A 24,462-nucleotide genomic window follows, 5' to 3' on the forward strand; every position below is an offset into this window, starting at 1 on the left:
AGACCCGTTCACAACGGCTGAGACTGGACCTGCTTAGGAAATCCTGGGTGGGCACTGCAGACTCGCTGGCAGGCCCCTCGCGCCTTCCAGAGGGGAGCTAGGGTGAGCATGTGATTTGTAGCCAGAAAGCCACGGCTTTAGATTCTAGAGCTCATCTTGTGACTAATGCTTTCAAATGAATCACTGGGAGCCACGTTGCAGCCCAATTAGCTAATTGCGGTGAGCCTGGCACGCTCATCTCTTGCAACACTTGCATGCTGGGCTTCATTTTATCCAGTTAAAAGTGGTTCTCTCACTTTAATTGTTCTCTCACTTCATATAGCCAAAATTGCCAATCGATTCTATGAATACTCTTTTGAACATTTTTTATTTGAATGTGTTTGTTTTTATATTATTGCTTCTATTTCCAGCCGAAGAATTCTGCTTTGCCTCTATAGAAAAAACTTGTTATAAATTGCAAACTGCAAGAGTGCTTTAATTAAGCACTTGATGAGTCCTATCAAAGCATCTTTGTGTGAAATAAGACTGGGGGAGGCATTGATTCTGAGGCTGTGCATAGCTTGCCCTCTAGTGTTTCTTTCCAAACTCTTCCAAACTTTAAACCACCTTTGCAATCTCAAAATATTGGCCTAAGAGGATTAAGAACTGTGTCATCAGCTTACCGGAACAAGACTAAATCCCTGACACAGATGACAATTAAACTAGAGAAAAGTGAAGCTTCTTCAAGCAGCCCAGGGCAACTTCACTGAGGAGAGATTTCAAGATTGGCGGTAAATATGCTATATTAAAAGCTTTGCTTGGTAAACGGTAAGAGAAAGACAAGAGTTAGTACAAAAAATACATAAAATGTGATAGCTATGCATTAGCACAGTTGCTATTTTAACGTCGCAGTCAAAAGACATTCCAAATGTTGATTAAATAATGAAGGTTCTTTTTTAATATGTCAAATGTATATAAAGCAAATAAATATTCCTTCTGGGGGAGACTAGGATAATCCAGCATATTTTATAGCTTTAACTTTATTAAATCAAACATTTTCATTTACATTTTCTCGGTAACGTTGTAAATATTTGTACTTGGGATATTATTTGTAGCTAATGTGAAACTTAAAGTCATTATCTGAGAAGACAAAACTTGGCTGTGCAGTATTCACACAGTATGGTGATTTTTACAAGATGTGTGAGAAGGTGTGACTACCTTTGCTGTCTTAATAGCATACCATGTAAATAAAAGCATACCCAAGGACTCAGAATTTTGGAATTAAAAATTTCCATGTCATATTTGAGTTAGTCCTTGACTCAGAGGTGTCTGCTTCAGACAAGGACATCAGATGAAGTAGGGGCTCCCTGGGCAGTGGTCCACATGGCTCACCCATCGTGTATTGCAGACTACGACCAAATCTCACTGTGACAAAGAATGTAAGCTAAGCAGAGAGAAAGGCTTGTTTGTTTTCTTAACTTGTGTTTCCAGCTTCCTTACATCCCAGGCACATTAGCATAAGTTGTCTTGAGTCATAAAGAAAAAACATGAAACACTTTGGACAGCACGTGCTTGCCGCAGACCCTGAAGAAAGCCAAGCTAAGGGGAGACCTTTGTTGCACATTTCTTTTCCCTCCACAGTGATCACCAGGACATGGAGCTGCCCCTCCTGGTATTCCTTGTGCATCTGCTGTGGTTGAATGATGGCCGCTGTGCCCCTACGTGGAAGCGCAAGCCTGCTCCCTGGGGCAACCTGAAGAGTAAGTTTCCTCTCTGGCTGGGTCCTGCCTGTCTGCCTGCCCCAAGGGCCTTCGGAGTGAGCCTCAGTGGTTCCTGCCTCTCACAGCAAAATGTTCTCTGGGCACGTAAATTAAGCGGTGAGGACCCTGAACATCTGGCTAAAAATAGAAAATTCCAATCAAGTCTCTGCCAGCATTCACATATCCAGATGTTTGCTCTCATGTCGATAAAACTTGCCAACTTTTTGACAGCGTGTTTTTTGGGATCCTCCAGATGTTTGGCATCATCTTAGCACGGCTTTAATGAACAGTGAAATACTTTGTACTTAGCATTTGAAAAATTTCAACTATTAAAATGATCTGTGTGACTATTCTTAAGCTAGTAAAAGAATCGGTTATCCTTACGTTGAGTCTGGTTATGCTGTGGCCATTAACTTGTGACCTTTGCTCAATGATAAATGAGGGTACTTAAAGAAGTTTGTGGAAATTGCAGATAAGCTTACTTTGGTGCAAAAAGTTTTGAAATCCATGCAGAGGGCTTTTTTTTTTTTTTCCTTTTCATGATACACAATTGCCACAAACTTTTTGAGATTCCCCTCATGTTTTGGATACTACGTTTCAGGACCAATTAGTTACAATGAGGCTGATTTGGAGCCTACAATGAAAATCAGAGGCAAAGATAAGCTTCTTAGGCAGCCCCACCAACTCGGGTGGAAAGAGGAGCCTGCTGTAGGCTTACCGGCAGTATGTAGGACACATCTACTGGATTATGAAGGAATCCTGTGCTCTAAGAGTTACTGTGTGAGTACGGCAAAAACCTCCTGAGTTCAATGTCTCTGTGGAAGGTTAACTGCAGCTGAAAGGGAAACTGTTTACAGTGTTTGAAGTCCCTGCTGGGCATTTCATGTAAATTGTTTGTGGAGAAAATTCACAATTTTCACTAATATAAACATACTTGAGTCTTACGTGGAGGAAAATGGATAAATGAAAGAGGGCTAGGGGGCAACTGACAGGAAGGAGGTTCCACGAGCTGTGACTTGCTTAGGCACGGGCCCTGAGGAACAGAGGGTACTGTGCACTTGGCACGCGGGTGCATGCGGCTGCCCACAGCCTATGTGCCATGCTCAGCTTGCAGAGAATGTGGCTATAGAGGAACCGTTCTGACTCTATTTAGGGGACATGGGAGATGGATGAACTGATTTACTCTGATCAGATCTCTCAGAAGCACTATAATGCCTTTTAGGTATATCTGAAGCTGGGGAGATAGCTGCGGATGGAGAGGTGAAGATGGCTTTGATTGGTATTAAGCAGATGAAAATCATGATGGAAAGAAGAGAGGAGGAACATACAAAACTCATGGAAACACTGAAGAAATGCAAAGATGAAAAGCAGGTACAGTCATTGAACATCACACCTGTTGTTAAGCGTATTTGCACCATAAACGCCATGCTTTGAGTCTGATCAATGACTTATTTTCCTGAAGTTTTCTGGAAGGGTAATCTCTGCTAGAGGAAAATTTGAAGGGAAATTTTATTTCTTCAAAGAACAGACTCCTTATAAAACAGGCTGTCGCAGCACCTCAAAGAGAGAAGTTTGGGGAATCCATCTCTGCTTGCAAAGTGTTTCTTTCTCAAAAGTCCTTTCTGTTGTTAGTCACCTCTGAATGAGAGTGAGTCAAAAGTGTTTAGAAAGGTTTTGGCTAGATGAATGGTCTCGTGAATTTTTCTTTTTTACCTCTGACATTGTACTACTAAAAGATTGTTGGCACTTGCTCCTAAATATTTCCATTGATCTTTCATGGCATGACATACATGTAGCGTGAGCTTCGCTGTTAGCCATGCAAGTCAACGTTTAGCTAATCTTCCAGAAATCATGCAATTTCCAGCCAACCTGCCAGACTGGATTTGATCATCGCAATATTGTGTTGTTGTGCAACCAAGAGAGCTCATGCTGAAGAATCAGCAGCTTTGTCATTTGCTTTTTCACTGAGCTTCAATTATTCATGTCTTTTTTGAAGTAATTATTTATTTAAGAGACATAGAAGAGAGAGACAGAACTCTTATTTGCTGGTTCAATCCCCGAAGGCCTACAACAGGCCTGGGTCAGACCGAAGCCAGGAGCTGGCAGTTCAATCCAGGCCTCGCAGGTGGGTAGCAGGAACCCAGGTACCTGAGCCATCACTGCTGCCTCTCGGGTCTGCATTAGCAGGAAGCTGAAGTCCAGCTCAGGCTTCTGATATGGTACTGGACATCTGCTTTAACCAGTATCTTACTCACTGGGTCAAATACTTGTCCTTTCTTAGAATCTTTATGAGTCTCATATCCATCTAGTTATCTAGGCTCAAAATCAACTCAGTAAAAATTCATCAAACCTCCTGAGCACTCTCCAACTGCAGTCCATGGAAATGAGCTCCAAGGGAACAGAGGCCAGGAGCCTTGCTCCAGGCTTGCAGAATGAGAGAGCACCACTTGCCAGGGGCCTCACAAACAACTTGCTCACACTTCAAGAAAATGCCAGTGTCTATGAAACAATACATTAGCCAAATCTTTTTTTTTTTTTTTTTAGATTTTTTTTGAAAGGCAGATCAGATTTATGGAGAGCAAGAGAGACAGATCTTTTTTTTAATTTTATTTTTGATGACCTTTATGCAGTTGATTAGGGTAAGAAGGATTAAGGGCTAGAGGAAAGTGGGTGAGACCATTGTTTCCGCATTCTCTTTTTTCCTTCTTGTGTCTGGGTGAAGGACAAGTTAAGGGGAGAAGCCACACCCAGCCTCTCAACCATCCCAGGATCCCCAATGTGGGGCATGCTCTGAGGGTCCTACTCAAGTGGTTTTGATAATTCAACAGATCTAAATTACTGCTGATCTCGCCACTCTGAGCAGGATGAAATATCTGCAGAATCCATGGCTGACATAGTCCACTTAGACTCTCTGCTTGCCCAGGTATTCACTGCCAACGCTTGGCTAGGGTAGTTGATCAATTTGTTCTATCCCCCATCCTCTGTTATGGTACCAGGTGTCCTCTGCAGGACCCAACGGACTGCCATATACTGCATGTGCACCTGGATGTGCTGTCCACTGCTCTGTCTGAGCCACTGAGGAGACCCAGCTCTGACACATGCACTCCACAGTCAGACCATGGAACCTGCAATTCTCTCCACGGTTGGGGCTCTGAGTCCAGCAGTTCAGTTGGGGGGATTACCAAAGAAACCTCATCTGAGGTGATCCCAGACCTGATTCTTGTGTATGCTTGCCAATACAGGATCCAGCACAGTCTGTCATCCAAATCAGCCAAAACATACACTGGTAGTTGCAATTGCTAGGTCATTTCTGATTCCAGCCCTGTTTTCTATGCAAACCAATGGGTGTTGCAGTCCAGCCCGATCCTGCCCAAAACACACTGAGCCATCATGTAAACCAGTAGAAACTGCAGCCTAGTTGAGCAACCCCAAATAACCCCACCAGGTTCCAATGCTTGCCAGTATGTACATCAGACCAGTCTAGTCTGTCCTGCCTCCCATTCAGCTCTCATACATGTCAATGGACATTGAAATTTAGTTCACCCCAACCAGCCTCACTATCCAGCCCTCACACGTGCCAGTGGGTGCCACACTCTATCCATGCTGCCCCTCGTCCTGGTTCTCATGCTCACCAATGGGAGTGACAACTCAAGAGGGAGGTGCCTATTGTTTCCTTAATGGGCCCACTTTTACTCCTGGATCTTGCATTCTACAGGTGGTTCTGCAGTGTACCTTGACCCCCACCACCCTCCTGCCCCCGTGCCAGCATCTGCCAGCTGATGCTGTGGAAAAGCCCAACCAGTCCACACCTATTCTGGCTTATGCATGCACCAGTAGGTACAGTCAGCCCAGCCTGGTTCTCCTCCAAGCCAGCTCACATGCAGGCCAACAGGTGTTATAGCCCTGCCTGGTCTAGTCTGCCCCCAATCCCAGTTCTCATGCTCACCAGTGGGAGTAATGGTCCAGCAGGGAAGCCTCACTGCAGCCCCCTTACTGGGGTTGCCCCCTTTGCTTCCCCAGGTCTCATGTGTGCTAGTTGGGCGCTGTAGCCCAGGCTGGCATGGCCCACCTCACCTCAGCATTTACCAGTGGGTGCTGTATCCTGGCCCTGCCTGGCCCACCCCCAGTTATAGCTCATGCTAGTGGGGGCTACAGCCTAGCCCAGCCCTGCCAGTCCCAGTCCTGGCCATAATATGAACTGGCTAGTATTGCAGCCCAACTGGCATGACCCACATACCATTCTGGTGCTCAGACTTGCCAGCAGGTGATACGAACTGGCCCAGCCTGGCTCACCCCAGATCTGAGCCAAATGTACACTGGTGGGTACCTTAACCTGGTCTGGGTTGCTTCCTATGTGGTTCTTTCATTCTCCTGCAGGGACTATGTCCCGACAGAGGAGTTCCCCAAGCTCCTCCATCAGAACTTCTCCCAGTGCCAGATCTCGCACCCGTCGTTGGGTCCATGGGCCAGCTCTACTTAGTCCACCTCCTGTCCTAGCAGGAATGGTGGCCTTTCCTGACTGGCCTTCACCCATTCCGGTTCTTACTGTTAGGTGCTACAGCCTGGTCCACACGCAGACACAGCTCACGCATAGCTCAGCAGGGACAGAGACCTAGCCTGGCCCATCCTACATCCACCCTGGCTCTCACAAGCGCCAATAGGTGCTAGAATCTAGCCCAGTCTGGTACACCCCAGACCCAGTCCACACCCATTCTGAGGGAGACTGCAGTCATGTCCAGACCAGATTGCAGCCCCCGCTCCGGCCCTCATGCTCACCAACAGGACTCACAACCCAGTCAGGGAATCCCCTTAGCTCCCCAACCAGACCTGTTCCCAGCCACAGATCTTGCACATGCCACAAGTTGCTCTGACTCAGCTTGGCATAGTCCCTCCCCTGTCTTGGCCTTGGCCTTGGATGCTGCAGCCTGGCCTGACCCAGCCAGTCCCCAGTCCCAACTCTCGCTGTTGGGTGCTGCAACCTGGCCCTGCTCAGTCTGCTCCCATCCCTCAGTAGGTGCAATAGCCTAGCCCAGCATGACCTGCATTCCAACCTGGATCCTGCTGGTGGGCTAAGGTTTGCTCCACCCTGCCCAGTCCACCCACTTCCAAAACCAACCCACACACTTGCCAATGGATGGAGCTATCTTGTCCAGCCTGCTCAACGCCCAGGACTGATCTAAATCAGTCTGAAACCAGGAGGTTCTGCCAGGTCTCTCACTTGAATGCAGAAGTCCAAGAAATTGGGCTAGCCTTCACTGCCTTCCCGAGCACATTAGCAGAAAAACCTGAAGTTGAGCAGCTGGAACTCAAAGTCACACCCAGGTGGGATACCAGTAGCTGAGCCGAAAGCTTAACCTACTATGCCATGGTGCTGGCCCTGGGAAATAGCATTTTAAAAAGAAATTATTTTGAGCCTTAAGCTTATTGTTCAAGTTCATAAACTGGTATGTTCAGTATCTATAACTTAGAAATTTGTTGTGTTTTTACTGTAGATAATGAGCAATTAAAATGCTTTTCGAGGGCTAGAGTATGCATTCCCACCCTCTGGTTCATTTTCCAACTGCCCACGATGGCTGGGGCTGAGACAGGCCTGGGGCCAGGAGTTAGGAACTCAGGTGAGGTCTCCTGCAGAGGTGGCAGGGACCCAACTGTGTGAGCCATTGCTGCTGCCCCCTAGGATCTGCATTAGCAGGAAGCGGAAGCCAGAGCCAGAGCCAGGGATGGAACTCCAGCACCCTAACATGGCACATGGCCATCTTAGCCTGTACTCGTAACCACTGGGCAACACACTAGCTCCTCATCTGAACATCTTCGAAGGACTTTTGAATGTTACGTTTATTGGTATACTGTGTAGCTAGAACTACAGCTGTTAAATCTTAAAAACATAAAATAATGAGTCACAACTGAACAAAAAAGAACCTACTTATTCTATAAAAATCCCTTGAATTATCTTCTTTAAGTTTGGGCACTCAATTAGGGGGAAAAAAAAGTCTGTTTAACCCTGAGTATCCCCAACTTAAAATCACTTTATATCTAGAAAAAAGGTTTGGACAAATTATGAACTGGCAGTTGTGGGGCTGGTTCCTTCCTCCCACAGGCAGGAGCACCACCCGTGCTGGGAGACTCGGCATCACCATCCTCCCCTCCTCCTGCCACTCACCTCCTCCCTACGGATATTTATCAACAGCTCCTGCTAAATGGGGAAGCCCACGGCCAAGTGCCCCACTCCCAGGTTCATATGCTATGTTGGTGAGCTATGAACTAGGGGAATATATGCAAGTGTGGCCTCTGTCCATGGGTGGAATATTCAAGGGGAGGAGAAAGTAATGGACAGGCCATTCCTGAAGCAGAGATTCCACTTCAGCCAGGGCCATCTTTCCAGAACGTGTGATTTGGTAAGGACCTGTGTTAGTTTCTGGTAGTCTGAGAAGTCTTTATATGCTTGCCACAATACAAAAACCTTCAGATGCAGATCCTATTCTATTCCTCTTTCCTTATAAGGGTACACAATGAGTATAGTTTGAATTTGGGAATGTTCAAGTTCTGGTGGATGGGGACAGTGAGCAGAATATTTGAAATCAGGACAGATTGAGACAAACTGGGAGATATTGTTCCCTGCCCCAGTGAAATACCATTCTTAAGAAGCTGGTTTGAAAAGCCCAAAGATACACACACACACACACACACACACACCTTGTTTGGGTCATATGGTGTATTTGCTTGGCTGGGGTCCTCCTGGCTTTCCTGTGTGGCAGGAGCACATGCTGCCTGGCTTAGCACAAGGACTTTGCCATGACGGTGGCTGAAGAGTGCAAGCCAGATGGAAGAGGCAGGGTGCAGGTGACTCTTCCAATGGATCAAGAAGGGATGATTTTTTTTCTCTGTCCAGTGCACGGTAGGTTGGTCTTAAGTACAGAAACTTTTCTCCCACACTGGCTTTTCACATCTTAGAGGCTGTCCCTCATCTGCACAGACTATCTCACCCACTCCCGTGGCCCCAGAATTCCCCTGGCCCCCGAATTCCCCTGAGCTCCATTTTAAGCGCATAACAGCTGCTCTGGAGAAGTTTACGTTGGTAGGGAGGCTAGGTACCGGGCAGGTGCACAAGAAGGAAGGCCTGTTGTGCTGAGGCTCTTAGACACAGGTGCCACTGCTGGAGGTTGGTTTCTCTGCCCAGACAGCAAGCACAGCCATCACCACAAGAGGGCGTGCTCCCGAAACAAAAGCTGCTCCACAGCCTTTCTGCAATGGGAGAGCAAGTCAGTCCATGGAAGAAATTTCCTATTAGAAATCCAACAACTGGACTTCCTTGCAGTGTCCAGTTACATACAACAACAAAAGGAAGCATTGATGAAAAAAAAATAAAGTGTATCCACTTTAAAAGTGCACCATCCACATTCCCTTTAGAAATAGACAGGGAAACCAGTCCTGGCCCCTGATTGAGATGCCATCTTGGGGACAGGTTCACTCACATGGAGCCTAATGCCTAGCAGAAAACAGTCACTTGAGAGAATGGCCGGGTGGGTAAGATTCACACATTCTCGCACAGTGACAGAGCAGTCCCCTTTCCTGAGGCACATGCAAGGCACCACAGCAGACCTGGCAAGAGCGGGGATCCCCAAAGGGTTTAGAACAGTCCCCGAGCCCTGATCTGCAGCTTTGCTTTAGTGATGTTAGTCTATGGTTTCAACAGCACTCAGAAGACACTAAATGGAAAATTCCAGAGAGACAATTCTTAACTTTTAGGTGGCTTTGACTACAGTGTTGTTATAATTTCTCTACTGTTCTCTTACCTTGCCTATTGACAAATTAAGCTTTATCACTAGTCTGTATCTATAGAGAACCACAGAGTACATATGGGATTTCATGCTATTCAAGGATTCAGGCGGTCACCGGGTGTCTTGGCACACAGGCCCTGCAGACAAGTACAAATGACTGTACATTTGCTAATCAGGGGAATCTGCTAAGGAATGTATCACAACATGGAAACAGGACTTTGGTTTCCACTTTTAAATTAGGAGGCTTTGAAACTTATGAATGAAGTTCAAGATCATCTGGAAGAAAAAGAAAGGCTGTGCCAGGCATCTTCGGCAGACTCCTGGGATGAATGCACGCCCTGCCTGGAAAGTGACTGCATGAGATTTTATACCACCTGCCAACCCAGGTGGTCCTCTGTGAAAAACAAGGTAAGAGAGAAATAGCTCAAGATTTCAGAGTGCCCCACGCACCCGCTTCAGCCTGCTTCTCAGTTGGGTGTTATTAATATGTAGGTTAGAGATGCCTGACCTGATATCGGCCCTTGCTGCTTACATCGTAACACTAACGATCACGCTCCGTGGCCTGTGTATGTCCAGTGTGAGAGCATCCATATTGCATTCACCTCTCATGTTAACATCACTGTAAACTTCTCTCAGGAACACCCTCCTTCTGGCTTTTGTCACATTCCTGTGAGATTGTAAGCTCTTTGAGAGCAGGGGCTGTATCTACTTGCCTTTATTTGAGTCATCTAATAAAGGTATGCTGAACTATGTTCAGAATCACAGTATCGCAGTCTCTGGTTTCCACATAATTTACTTTTTTCCCTAGAAGTCAAATATTTGAAGGCATTTCCTCCTGAACTTTTTTCCTTCTCGTACTTGCCTTCATTTTCTCTAAGACTTGTTTATTCGTAAGCCTGAGTCACAAGAAGAAAACAGAAATACACATCCATAGCACAGGGCGAGTGGGAGCGGGGGGAATCTCATCGGCTGGCTTAACTTCCAAGTGACTGCAACGGCCAGAGAGAGCCAGAGTGGAGCCAGAAGCCTAAACTCCACCCAGATCTCCCAGGCGGGCAACAGAGGCCCAAGCACGCAGATCGTCTCCCACTGCTTTTCCAGGTGGATTAACACTAAACTGGATCGGAAATGCAACCATAGAACTCAAACCCGTGCTCCAACGTGGGATGGAGTGGCCCCAGCATTTGGCCTCTCAAGTGTATCTCACACACATGTACACATACCTACACAACTGTCCACGTCTCTTTTACTCTGCATGCCTGTCCTATAGGTCCAATCATACTTTCTTTTTTGTATGTTTTGGCAATTTTCTGGTCAGAGGGAATCATGGAGTGGGATGACCTGAGCAGAATGAGCTCTGCCCTCTAAAAGGCTCCACCTCACCTGAATTTTTCTCCCCCTCAAGGCATGGAGCCAAACACGAAATTGCGTGGGACTGCACTCTGTACTAAAGCACACTCTAATTGGACTCTAGTTTGGCAGCGCCACACTCAATTACATAGGGATAAAGAATGAGCCAGGTTAATTTGCCTCCACTGTTAATGGCATCTGCTCTATTTTTAGCAATGGTTACTCTCCAATACACCAGGATATGATAGGATTAGCATGAGCTGGCAGTCAGGAAATTTAGGGGCCATTTCCTTCTAGACCAGTTGTGTGACCTTATAAAATTTTCTTGGGAGATTTAAAGTTCTGTTTTTACGGATCGAATCAATGAAGCAAAAACTGGCAAGGGAGAGGCAGATCATCTACCTAGACCATATATCCTTAAGAAAGGAATGAATCAGGCCCGGCACCATGGCCTAGTGGCTAAAGTCCTCACCTTGAACGTGCCAGGAATCCATGTGGGCACTGGTTCTAACCCTGGCAGCTCCACTTCCCATCCAGCTCTCTGCCTGTGGCCTGGGAAAGCAGCTGAGGACGGCCCAAAGCCTTGGGACCCTGCACCCACGTGGGAGACCTGGAGGAAGTTCCTGCATCCTGGCTTCGGACCAGCACGGCACTGGCCATTGCAGTCACTTGGGAAGTGAATCATCAGACAGAAGATCTTCCTCTCTGTCTCTCCTCCTCTCTGTATATCTGACTTTCCAATAAAAATAAAAGAAATCTTAAAAAAAAAAAAAAAAAAAAAGAAAGGCATGAGTCTTCCAAAGATAGCTCCTGAATTACTTAGGCAGCACAGGGGTGACAGACATGTTCATGGGCTGACAACATGGCCCTGTCCTGTGAGGGAAACCATGGTCTCCCTAGACTGACATGTCACACAGAGCAGAGCACGGAAGGCTGGAAAATCTTCTGCAGGCGATACCCTGAATTCTACAGGTAGAACTTTAGCACTTTGACTACAGCCAAAGGTTGTCAGCAGTGTTAATAGGTCAGCAACCCTAAGGCACCTACTAAGATCTTTGAGCACATACAGTTCAGTGTACATGTGTAATGACACAAAGATACTAACTTGGCAAAATAATAATAGTAATAATAATAATAATAAATGAAGATTAGCAGAAGTGAAAGGCAAAAAGCTGCTTTTCAGTGTTCAATTTCCTTCAAGCCCTGCAGGTAATGGCATGCCAACTGCCACAGGGCTATAGTTTGTCAACTAGATTGAAAAGCTGAACGTCAAAAAGATTTTTTGGAAGGTAGAATGAGAAGGAGAGACAGACTTTCCGTCTACCAGTTTACTTCTCAAATGCCCATAACAACTGGTTCTTAGCCAAACCTGGGATACAGGAGTCCTACCTGGATCTCCCACACGGGAGGCAATGGCTCCCGCACGTGGGATCATCTGATGCCTTCCAGGTGCATGAGAAATGCAGGGTAGCTGTGTCTTGAACCAGTCACTTTAATATATGAGTATACTAAATGGTGGCTTAGCTGTTTACACCATAACACCCACACTGAAAGTTGGACTCTTTTAGGCCACTGCTGGGCAAACATAAGCCAGGAGGAATTTCGTATCTTATTTCCACAAGGTCAAAGTCAGTACAAGAGTTTAAAAATTATATTAAAGTTAATCACCTTGGGGCAGCACTGTGGCTCAACAGTTTGAACCTCCACTGTGTGGCACCAACATGCTATGTGGGTGCTAGTTCTTGTCCCAGCTGCTCTACTTTTGATCTAGCTCCCTGATTGTGGCCTGGGAGAGCAGCAGAGAATGGCCAAAGCCTTGGGACCCTACACCTAGGTAGGAGAGGCCTGGAAGCAGTTCCAGCATACTGGCTCCTGGCTTTGGACCAGCCCAGCTCTGGCCATTATGGCCATTAGGGAAGTGGACCAGTAGACAGAGATCTCTATAGATCTGCCTTTCCAACGAAAGTAAATAAATCGGGGGGAGGGGGGAGGAGTTAAGTACTTTTTTGAGCTTGCCCAGAATTACTCTAGATTTATGATAACTATGCAAGTTCACTTTCAAAATTGCAGTAAGATGAGGACTAGTGTTGTGAAATGGTAGGTTAAGCCACCACCTGGATAGCAGCATCGCATTATAAGCAGTGGTTTGAATTCCGGCACCCTCCTTGCTAACACACCTGGGAAGTTAACAGAAGACAGTGCAAACGCCTGGGTTCTGCCTTACACATGGGATTCCCTTTCTTCACTCCTGGTTTGGGCTGGGCCCAGCCCTGGCCATTGTTGCTATTCGGGGAGTGAACAGTGGATGAAACATTCATTCTCACTCATCTCTCTCTCTCTCTTTCTCCCTCCCTCCTTTACTCCCCCTCTCTGCTCCCCCTGTATCTTTTGAGTAAGTAATTTTTAAATAAAATAAAATCTGCAGTAAGTAGCCCAGGAAAAAAATTCATTTTAATTTCATTTCTATCCCTACTTTACCCCACAGATCGAACAGTTTTTCAGGAAGATACATCAATTTCTGTTTCCTCTCCATGAAGATATTGAAAAAGACCGCCCTGCCAGTGAAAAGTACATTGAGGAAGATGAGCAATTGAACCATATAGAGGATGTGTTCAGCCAGTTGACCATGGATGTGGAATCTCTCTTTAACAGGAGTTTTGCAGTCTTCAAACAGATGCAGCAAGGATTCGATGAGACTTTTCAACTATATTTCATGTCAGACACAGACTCCATTGAACCTTATTTTTTTCCAGCTTTATCCAAAGAGCCAAATCAAAAAGCAGATCTTGTGCAGACTTGGGACATTCCCAATTTTTTCCAGATGTTTTTTAATTTTGGTGTTTCTGTTTATGAAAAAGTCAGTGATGTCATCACCAAGACCCTGAACACGGAAGAGCATTCACCGAAACAAGACAAAGGCAAGTGGGAGAAGACTACTTTAACTGGCATGGTTATCCTAGAGTCGAGTTTTGCTTAGCCTCAGAGGTGATGGCCATCTCTGAGTCACTGTGCAATATTTCTTTTTTTGGTTATGTTTATTTATGTATTATTAGAAAGTCAGATTAACAGAGAGAAGGAGAGACAGAGAAAGAGCTTCCATTTGCTGGTTCACTCCCCAAGTGGCCACAACGGTAGGGGCTGAGCCAATCCAAAGCCAGGAGCCAGGAACCACTTCTGGGTCTCCCATATGGCTTCAGGGTCCCAAGGCTTTGGACCATCCTCAGCTGCTTTCCCAGACCACAAGCAGGGAGCTGGATGGGAAGTGGAGCTGCTGGGATATGAACCAGCGCCCACATTGGATCCCTAATGTGTGCAAGGCAAGGATGTTAGCCACTACTGTAACAGGTTCAGTGTTTCCTCAAATCTCAATTTATGTATAATCTCAAGTTTCAGGGCATCTTAAAAGAAGCTTTGAAGTTTGCCAAACACCATCCTTTCCCATCATTGTTGAGAACGCTAGTGTAGCTTTCTTCTCTTTAGAGCAATTTTTTCAACTGAAAAAGAAAATGCTAATACGGTGACAACTGAACAACAACACAGCTCCCTCCTCTATTACAGCTCATGTGGATGTTCAGTGTTATTCTGCATAAACATTGTCTATTTTCTCTATTTATAATGAGTCTAGAGTCTTCAGGGCCTAGCCAGTGTTGAAACCTCCTCTCACCTTAATCAGGTCAGTGCCTTCCCTGACCTCCTAGCAAATACAATTGAAATTCCTTCAATCATAACACTAATGCATGAAACCACAGAACACACCCACAGAAAACCCAAAACTACAGAAACTGTAACAGGATAGGAAATTGCTTTCTAGCAACACTAATCTTGCCCCCTGTAATATTCACTGTCCGAATAAGAATGCTGCTTTATGTTAGAAGGCAGCAGATACCTTCTTCAGGCTCCTTCGCAATGGCTGAGATGAAGCGTTTCATAAATGAGGGCTACCCACAAGCCACGTACGGGAACTGTCTCCCTGAGTTTAGCTATCAGGGACCAATAGACCAAGTGAGAAACTGCTCCCCTCTGAGATGAAAAATTACACAGGTGTCTTCTAGCTGACTGTTTTCCAATTATATCAGCTGTAACTGGAAACATCTCCATTGGATCATCAGAACTGCCACGGCCTTGTGTGGCTGGCCAGGGTAGCCAACACACATCACAGAAACCAAAACCAGGAAACACAGCATTACAGCCTTCTGGGCTCATGGTTTCATGATTGGGGCACAGCCATCATTCCCAGAATTGTTGGGTTCTATAATTCTATTTCAGGGTCCTGCAGACTTTTCTTGTAAATCAGGTGTTTTGTCTGCTAGTCCATTCTGAGGTTTGGAATTCATCAAATATTCAGCAGCATCAGGGTGGGAGACCAACTATATCAATGCTGGAGTGACATCAAGTCAGTCTCCTCCGACCCTTTAAGTAGATGTAATTTGTCTTGAAGTGTCAGTTCAGCTTGTGTTTCTTAAAGCAGAACTCTGCATTGTGAAGCAACCTTTGTGTTGTTCTTTCAAATATGCACAGGACAACAATGACACACCATTATCTTACTTGCCTTGCCACTGCAACTCCCACTAAGAATGTGGCTTTCCACTGTTCACTAGGGTTCCTTCTCATCCACACACCTACAACCAGCCCCTCTACTTTCAGCTGGCTCATTCACCCTGGTCCTTGTGTATCTATATCACCCCTGCCTCCGTCATAACCTGGATTTTCAGGATCCCTGTAAATGCAACTTTTCAAAAGCCCACATTATAGTATTCTGTTCCTTTTTTCCAGTACCCTTCTCTATCCAGACAACATGCAGCAAGCTCAACAGAGGAAATGTTCTCTTCCTAGATGAAGAAAAATAGACTATGTACCAAGAGACAAGCAGGGCTGCAGAACATTTGCATATCCAGACAGGTGGTAGGTAAAGAATGAGCCTATTGCCCCTAATCTGCCTAATGAATTGAGCTTTGCCTTGACACAGGCAGAATGATGGCTGCCAAGATATTCATACCCTGAGATATACTTTACCCGAAAGTTTGTTGTGTTACGTGGCAAAAGGATAAAATAAGGTTGCAGGTGGAATTAAAATTGATGGTTCACTGATGTTTAAAATAGGGAGAAAATTATCACAATCAAGGTGGGTTCATTGCAGTTAGTCACATTACAACAACATGGAGCTGGCAGCCTAAGGACCTAGCCCTACCTGGCTGACTTGGCAGCCAGTCCACTATAGAAAGGTCTCTAGAACCTGGGCACCATATGCATGTGGGACCTTCCCTAGAGCCTTCACAAGAAGCCCACCCTGCTGACATCTGGATGTTAGCTCAGGAAGACACACTTCAGTCCATGGACATGGAAAAAATCCATTCTAACAGGGTTATGCCATCTCGAGCCACTCAATTTGTAGTCATCTTGTAGAGCGGTCATGTGGAACTAATACATAACACCTTGCTGATGACAACGACTGACATTTACTGAGCAAGTCCTGTGTGAGTGGCAGCTATCAAGGATGGACCCAGTTGATTAGAATCATTCCAAGAGCCAAAATTAGAAAAGTAGCTAAAACACAATTACTATGAAAAAGAGAGGGTAAATAACTCGAAAGATCTTGCTATTAGATGTTATTTATTATTTTATTGAGTGTGGTCCAATTTTCATCTCAATACGGGAAATTTTCTCTCCCTGCCTTGATCTTTACAGACCTTAGTTCCTGAATTTATCGAGAGAGGACACAATAGCTCTTGCAATGACCTTCTCATAAATCCCTGGTCAGAACAGACGAGGTTGTGATCTATTGGAGCTTGACGATGCACAGGATACCAGAAGATCTGGTCTAATTCTGCCTTTGGGAATGCGAGTCTGCCCTAATTTTCTCATGGGGAGACTGAGACATAAAGGGGAAAATGGATAATTTACCTTCAGTGAGGGCACTGGAAGTTGCTGCCTAGAAAGATGCTGTCACAGCTTGACTGGGGTCATGGGATGCTGCCATAGGTGCAAAATGGAGAACTATTGTTTAGGGACCTGGATTTTGCCAGTCCTGATCTATGCACAGGTGTTAACCAAGATGCTATGAATGAAGCCATGATGATGCCACAGCCTTGACTTCTAGCAGCTCAGTCCACAGGAAGGCAGACAGACAAGTAGACATTGGTACTTTATCAGGGGAAGGGCAGAATATTTAGAGAATGCTGTCAAGATGTCAAAGCCAAGGCCCTCTCCTCAGGAGGTTGTTTGTCTAAGGCAGAAACAAAGCAAGCAAGCACCACTGCATACAGGAGGGATGTGGTCTCTGGAGGGCCTCCTCACAGCAGGTTTTGGGGAGCAGAGAGGGCCCAGGAAGGCAAGATGTGAGGAGGTGACTTTCTGGCCACCAAGGAGATGGTTACCTTACACACTGGACATTCCAGCAAAGCTACACAGGCTTTTCAACAATGAACTTCACAAATTGTCTCAAAATCAAAATGTCTCATTTTATAACACTGAAGATGAATCATCAGATAACATCACCAGTTTATATGTTGATAATCACGTTTTCCTTATGTCAGTCTATTAGGAACTGCCAATTTTCCATTTGACAGACTTTTCTAGAAAATAGAAATTCTTTGAGTAATGAAGTATGTATGTATTTATACACTAACAATTGCTCTCTAGAAATGAGATTCCTCAAGGATATATGCAATAATTAATCATGTCAAGGGGGCTGCTGTGGCACAGTGGGTAGATCTGTGGCTCTGGCATCCATATGGGTGCTGGTCGAACCCTGGATGCTTTACCTCTGATCAAGCTCCTTGTTAATATGCCTGAAAGAGCAGGCGATGAGTCAAGTATTTGGGGCCCCTGCCACCCATGTCATCAGAGACCTTAAAGAGGCTCTTGGCTCCTGGCTTCAGATCAACTCAGCCCTGAATTTGAGTCCATTTGGGGAGTGAACCAATGCATTGAGGATCAATTATTCTGTCTCTCTCAATCTTTCTTTAACTCTGCCTTTCAAATAAATGAATAAATATTTTTAAAATAAAGAATTAAGGAAAAAAAAATCAAATTGTCCTAGCAAATATTTGTACCAACACCAGCCCCATGTCTGAGTATGGAAAAACATTTTGAAATCATGTAAGACAAAGCAATGTCACACTCCCCTGCTCTTTCAAGCAAGCTCTAAGGACATCCATGTGTGAATTCCACAGACGCTGGCCTTGGAAACCTGACCTTGAAGACACCATCTAAGCAGGACAGAGGACTGTGTGGGGAGCTGAGCCAGAACTTGTCGGGATGTTTCAAATTTCAGGCAAGATGCCAGAAATGCCAAGACTACTTATCTGAGGGTAAGTGATTTTTTTTTCTGAAATTTCAATAATATTCTGGTCAAAGATCAAAAATCTCACTTCCATAAGCACTGTGGAATCATTTTCTTTCCTTCTGATATTTTTCTGCCTGCTCATTTCCACGTGGGGATGGTCAATGTGATTTTATAAATTTTTCTTACTCCAAAGTATATCAGCTCATCTTTCCATTTTCTTTAATTACTTAATTGTTCCTGTGACATTTTTATGGCTAAGGACCAAATCTTTTATGAGGAAAGATCAAAATGAGTATGTGCATGTGTGCGCACCACACACACACACACACACACACGTGCACACAACAATGAACAAAATAGGGCAACTCTTTCCGTCTTCCTGCACAGCCAATGAAAACCTATTAATGAAGGACTTCTCACTGAGCAAGCAAAGCTTTAGTCACATGATACTTTAAAAGCACGGCATTGGCTCTTTGCTGGCAGATAAATTAACGAGTTAATGACTTTTTCCCAAACCCTAGGAAGCGTCCCTGCCCCCTTCCCCACCCCATCCCAGGTTCTGGCTGAGAGTGGAAGTAATCTTCCTTTTTCTTGTCCTACCCTTTATTCCTTGTCCTTCCTCTAACTAAAATCACTCCTCCCACCTGCTGGGACAGGTGGTTACACGGCCAGCTAAGTGCAGATCCCATATCTGAATTCAGGGTTTGAATCCGGTGCTACTCCTTACTCCAGCTCCTGCTGATACACACCTTAGAAGCAGGGGATGGCTCAAGTTCTTGGGTCACTGCCACCCATGTGGAAGACCTAGACTAAGTTCCTGGCTGCTGGCACTATTATGAGCATTTGGGGGAATAAATTAACACATAGGATCTTTCTCAAGTAATATTTCAAAATGAATTTTTTTTTAATGGAAGAGATTTTGATTCTTATGCTTTTATCTCACCAAAACCAAGAGAGAGAAATTTTAAAAGTGCGGCTAATGGCTCAGAGCAACAGGTTGGACAACACAGTTCATGCCTCAGTGAATGAACCAAGCACACCAGCCTGCGGGACTTTGGTCGAATCCTTTACACTGTCTAGGCCTCAACTCAGAGGACCCAAGAAGATCCCTGAGAACAAAGCCATTCTACGGAGCAGTCACCCCAGATCACCTGGCACACACCAGGAACTCTCACAGCAGGGGAAGAGAGGAGGGGAGCTGGGATGGTAGCCCATGTCACCCCACTCCAGGTCTTGGGGACCTTTTCTCTGACCATGCTACTTTCTTCTCTGCTAGACTGTCCTGATGTACCTGAACTACACACAGAGCTGGGAGAGGCCGTCCGACTGGTCAATGTGTCCGGGGAGCAGTATACCCGCATCCTGCAGATGACCCAGTACCACGTGCAGGACACCGCGTATCTCATGCAGAAGATGAGAGAACAGTTCGGCTGGGTGTCTGAACTGGCAAACCAGATGCCAGCAACTGAGAGCACCTTTAATTCAACCAAGGTAAGGCCAGATAGGAACGCCACATGTGCATATTTCATCTTCCCATTAATTTACTTAGTAATTACATCTATACGTGAAAAACAGCTAGAGAGGAATATTTATATTTCCATTCTGATTGCACTCAAGCTAAGTTGACTTAATGAAGGTCAGGATATTTAGCAAATAAGCAACTCTACAAAGAAAATCTCCTGCAAACACAAAGTATTTCGTAATCCAGAGTAGCTAATTCTGCTTCTGGCTATAGAGCTAAAACTGATTGAGGTGACCTTGTAGATATCTGGCAAATGTAATTTTTTTTTTTAAAGATTTATTTTTATTATTTTTTCATTGGAAAGGCGGATATACAGAGAGGAGAGACAGAGAGGAAGATCTTCCGTCCGATGATTCACTCCCCAAGTGAGCGCAACGGGCCGATACTATGCCGATCCGAAGCCAGGAGCCTCTTCCGGGTCTCCCACAGAGGTGCAGGGTCCCAAAGCTTTGGGCCGTCCTCGACTGCTTTCCCAGGCCACAGGCAGGGAGCTGGAAGGGAAGCAGGGCTGCCGGGATTAGAACCGGCGCCCATATGGGATCCCGGGCGTGCAAGGCGAGGACTTAACCACTTGCGCCACCACGCCGGGCCCAAATGTAATTTTTTAAAAGATGACAATCACAAGCCATCTGAGTGGAACATTCGACTCCTGGGGTCAGAGTTAGAGCTCTGCAGTTAAGCCCCCGTTTCTGACGCTGGCGCCCGCTAAGATCACTTCGGGCCCCTGGCTTTGGCCTGGCCCAGCCGCAGCCATTGTGGCCATTTGTGGAGTGGCATAGAAGATGGAAGACTGTGCCTCCCTGCTCCCCTCCACTTACTTTCTGCCTTTCAAGTAAATAAAGTAAATCTTAAAGAAAATTCGACTCCAAAACTTACTCTTAGCTTTTCCACCTGATATGGGCAAACAGTAATTTGTGTAGATTCCTTATATTAGAGACATCAAAAATGAAATTTAAAGTATAAATTAATTTTTGTTGCAAGGCAAGATTAGGGGCAAAAAATTTTCACAATATGTAAATATCTTTTATTTTTAAACTATGAATGCATTTCAAACATTTTGCTGGGTTTGGGCATACACTGTACACCGGGAGCTTTAGAAACACTCCAGCTGCCTGCGCCAGTGTGGCGCCCTGCAGGACTCGAAGTGACCCTGAGGGAGACGGAGCGGACACTCAAAATCTTGGAACACAGCCGTTCAACCTCACACAGCATACTTTCTCCTGGACCACAAAAACACATTGAGGCTGGGCCCCACACAGTAGCCTAGTAGCTAAAGTCCACGCCTTACATGTGCGGGGATTCCATATAGGTGCTGGTTCTAATCCCATTGGCCCTGCTTTCCACCCAGCTCCCTGCTTGTGGCCTGGAAAAGCAGTCGAGGACGGCCCAAAGCCTTGGGACCCTGCACCCATGTGGAAGACCTGGAGGAAGTTCCTGGCTCCTGGTTCCTGGCTTTGGATTGGATCTACGGATCCGGCCATGGCAGTCACTTGGGGAGTGAATCATCGGATAGAAGATCTTCCTCTCTGTCTCTCCTCCTCTCTGTATATCTGACTTTGCAATAGAAATAAATAAATCTTTTTAAAAAAATTGTCATTTGCTTAAGAGGCAGAGAGACAAAGCTCCCAACTGCTGCTGATTCACTCTGCATTCACTCTGGGCTGAATCCAGGAGCTGAGAATTCAATCCAGGTTTCCCACACATGTGGCAAGAGACCAGTTACTTAATCCTTCATTGCTGCCTCCCAGAGTCCACATAAGCACAAAGCAAGACTCAGGAGCCAGGCTCAGACCCAAACCTAGGCACTCTGACACAAAATGCAGATGCATTATGTGTTACGCCAAACCTCCTCACTGAGCATACAAGCGTTTTTGAGTCATGGTGTGAAATGTGCTAGGATTTAAGAAGTTCATGGAAAACGTTCAATCTTCCTTTTTAGATTTTTACTTGAAAGGTAGAGAGAGAATTCCTGTGCACCAGCTCACTTCTCAAGCAATCACAATGGTCAGGCTGGGAGTGCGGCCCAGGTCTTCCACAGCAGTGGCAGCCACTCAGCTGCTGGCATACTGACTACCACCCCCGGCACCTGCATCCCTAGGAAGCTGGGTCAGGAAGCAGAGAGGAAGGGGGCCCCGACCCTTTGATGGAGCACAGGGGCTTTTACATGCTAAGCTAAATGTTTGCCTCTGTAAAATACCTTTTAACGTCACCTTTTTGGAAATTTTTTGGAGTTCCTAATTGTTTACTAATATAGCCACCAGCAAAGGGTTTTGAAAGCCGCTGCTCCATTGCCTGCTGACTTTGTGGTTCTATGACTAGCCGATTATATTCTGGGAGGATAAGATAATCCAATATATTTGGTCATTCTCAGATATATGGATTTTTTCATAAGAAAAATATTCTTGCCTTAAATTTTTTTTTATTTCATCAGTGTTTTCAAGCTTTAGAAAGTTACAACCAGGGTCAGTGCAGTGGTATAGCAGACTAAACCTCTGCCCGTGGTGTCAACATCTCTTATGGGCGCTGGTTCAAGACCCGGCTGCCCCACTTCCCAGCCAGCTCCCTGCTAACGGCCTGGGAAAGCAGAAGATGGCCCAAGGCCTTGGGACCCTGCACCCACATAGGAGAACGAGAAGCTCATGGCTCCCAGCTTTGGTCTGCCCCACCCAGCTCTGGCTGCTTCAGCCACCTGGGGAGAGAATCTGTGAATGCAGGATCTGTCTCTCCCTCTCACTCTTTCAAAAAAAATAAAAAAACCTTAAAAAAAAAAAGCTGCAATCCTAAGAATCATGACCACTAAGGGGCATTTACTCTGTGTGTTGGGCCATATTCTAAGAATTTTTTCCATATACCAGATCACTGGAGGCTCCAAATAAAACTAGACAGAAGTAGTATTATTTTCACAAGTAAGGCATAAAAGAGGGTGAGCAATTTGTGTGAGCTCACACAACTAGTAGACTGGAATCCAAATTCAGGCAACATTTCTACAGAATGAAAAGACTTAACCAGCTGCCTGAACTACCTGGGAAACCTGTTTCTCAAGTCAGCTCTGGTTTCTTCATGCAAAGTGCAAACTCATAAAACGGCAGGGAAGGCTTATGGAGCAACTAGACAAATTCCAGCAGACAAAGTTATGGCCTCAGATTATGTTTACCATTACTTATTAAATTCCTAAAAGGAGAGTTCTTTATTCTAAGCTAGAATTACAAAAATACCCTTTACATTTGGCCTCATAATGCTTTGTTGTTGTTTTTGTTCTTGATATGAAAATTTGTTTGAAAATATTTCCAAAATAGTTCATTTGAGGTTCTATCAAGTGGCACATCAGTTGAACTGCATGCAAATGATTAAAATCAAAGTATATGCATATGAGAATTAGGAGAGTAACCAACTAGTGTATTTCACAACTGGTCCTTGCTAAAAAGCACCCACACAACCATAAATTGTAGGTTTTCCAGGAAAACTGAGCACCAAATTTGGCATGACACCTCATGCCTGGCATGGACTGCAGGGCTCAGCAAACTTCCTCCTTCCCGCTTGCAGTGCCGAGTCTTCAGCTGGTTAAACGGCGCACTGTGGCCAACACAACATGAGCACAACCCTAAGGATCATTGCATTTCCAAGCTGACACAGGGACAAGCCTGTGTGCTTATCTATTCTCCTCTGCTGAGAGCACAAGGAAAGCATTGCGCTCCTCTGCTAGCCAGGAGCTGCACGTCGATCCACCAAGGTCGAGTGTCTGCTGTAATCTCCATACCAGCCATGGATACGGAATGCGGATGAGAGATAGGTTTTTGTGATTTGAAACCTGAAATGCTGAGGATGGTGTCTTCTGTCAGCAAAACTTAACCTCTTCTGGCATGTGACATTTGGCCAAGTAGTTCAGACAAGGATCAGCATGCCTGCATCCTGTGTCAGTGTGTCTGGGTCTGACGCTCAGCTCTGGCTCCTGATTTCCCTGCAGGCTAATTCAGACCCTGGAGGGCACCAGGTGGTAGCTCCAAGCCGTTGAATCCCTATGACCCACGTGGGAGACCTGAACTGAGTTCCAGCTAGCTCCTGGCTTCAGCCCAGTCCAGCCCAGCTCAGACCTGGCTGGTGGGCCATCTGACATCAAATCAGTAGACGGGGATTCCGTCTCTCTCTCTCAAGTAAATACATTTTTAAATGAATGTCAAAGGCACACTGGTATTTACTAATCCTTTACCGTATGATTCTTTTCTAGGAAGTTCCAAGTGTTCATGAAAGAAATTCAACCAAACAAGATGAAATGAAAGTAAACTTAAGCTTTTCGCCTGCCCCAAATTTCACACTAACGATGCTTCTTGAAGAAACTTCTGAGAGTTCTAGCTTTGTTGACTACATGGCAGCAAAACTTCGACAGCATTTTGAAGAACATTTCAGAACTTGAGAAGCAGTGTCTGGTAAGAATGCTTTACTGAGAGGAAGAGAGAATTCATAAAAGGAAAAAAAACTAGCTTTAGAAAAATATGGAAAATATATTCAACTTCATTAGTAATCAGACATAAAAAATGATAGCATTCTGTGATAAAAAGGGAATTATTTTATGTTATTCATGAGAACATGAACTGTTTTGCCTTTTGGAAAGCTACCTGACTATGCATGTCAAAATCTGTAAAATTACTTTTTTATAGTAATAACTTCACTTCTGGAATTAATCCTTAGGAATAAATCTGACTAAAGGTTATGCCTCCAAGAGATCCATATATAAAGATCTACAGGTATATTTGTGAAATTATTTAAGATAGTAAAATAGAAAAACAGTTC

At 45.1% G+C, this 24,462-nt stretch overlaps 1 protein-coding gene across 1 annotated transcript; it reads left to right on the forward strand.

The window, feature by feature from the left end:
• The first annotated feature begins 1,633 nt into the window (after positions 1–1,633).
• Positions 1,634–24,085, forward strand: CLUL1 (clusterin like 1). Its single transcript, XM_040974027.1, has 7 exons — positions 1,634–1,739; positions 2,962–3,110; positions 9,758–9,925; positions 13,353–13,785; positions 18,040–18,177; positions 19,429–19,643; positions 23,900–24,085. The coding sequence occupies exons 1-7, from the start codon at positions 1,634–1,636 to the stop codon at positions 24,083–24,085; spliced, it is 1,395 nt and encodes a 464-aa protein (XP_040829961.1).
• The last annotated feature ends 377 nt before the right edge of the window (positions 24,086–24,462 follow it).

The sequence above is a fragment of the Ochotona curzoniae genome, unplaced genomic scaffold (genome assembly GCF_017591425.1).
Source record: "Ochotona curzoniae isolate NIBS_2020 unplaced genomic scaffold, NIBS_Ocur_1.0 contig_2364, whole genome shotgun sequence".
Taxonomy (NCBI): domain Eukaryota; kingdom Metazoa; phylum Chordata; class Mammalia; order Lagomorpha; family Ochotonidae; genus Ochotona; species Ochotona curzoniae.

Coding starts and splice junctions, on each gene's coding strand:
- CLUL1 (XM_040974027.1), top strand. CDS start 1,634: ATGGAGCTGCCCCTCCTGGTATTCCTTGTGCATCTGCTGTGGTTGAAT. Junction 9,926..13,352: donor GGTCCTCTGTGAAAAACAAG/GTAAGAGAGAAA, acceptor TTTACCCCACAG/ATCGAACAGTTTTTCAGGAA. Junction 19,644..23,899: donor GCACCTTTAATTCAACCAAG/GTAAGGCCAGAT, acceptor ATTCTTTTCTAG/GAAGTTCCAAGTGTTCATGA.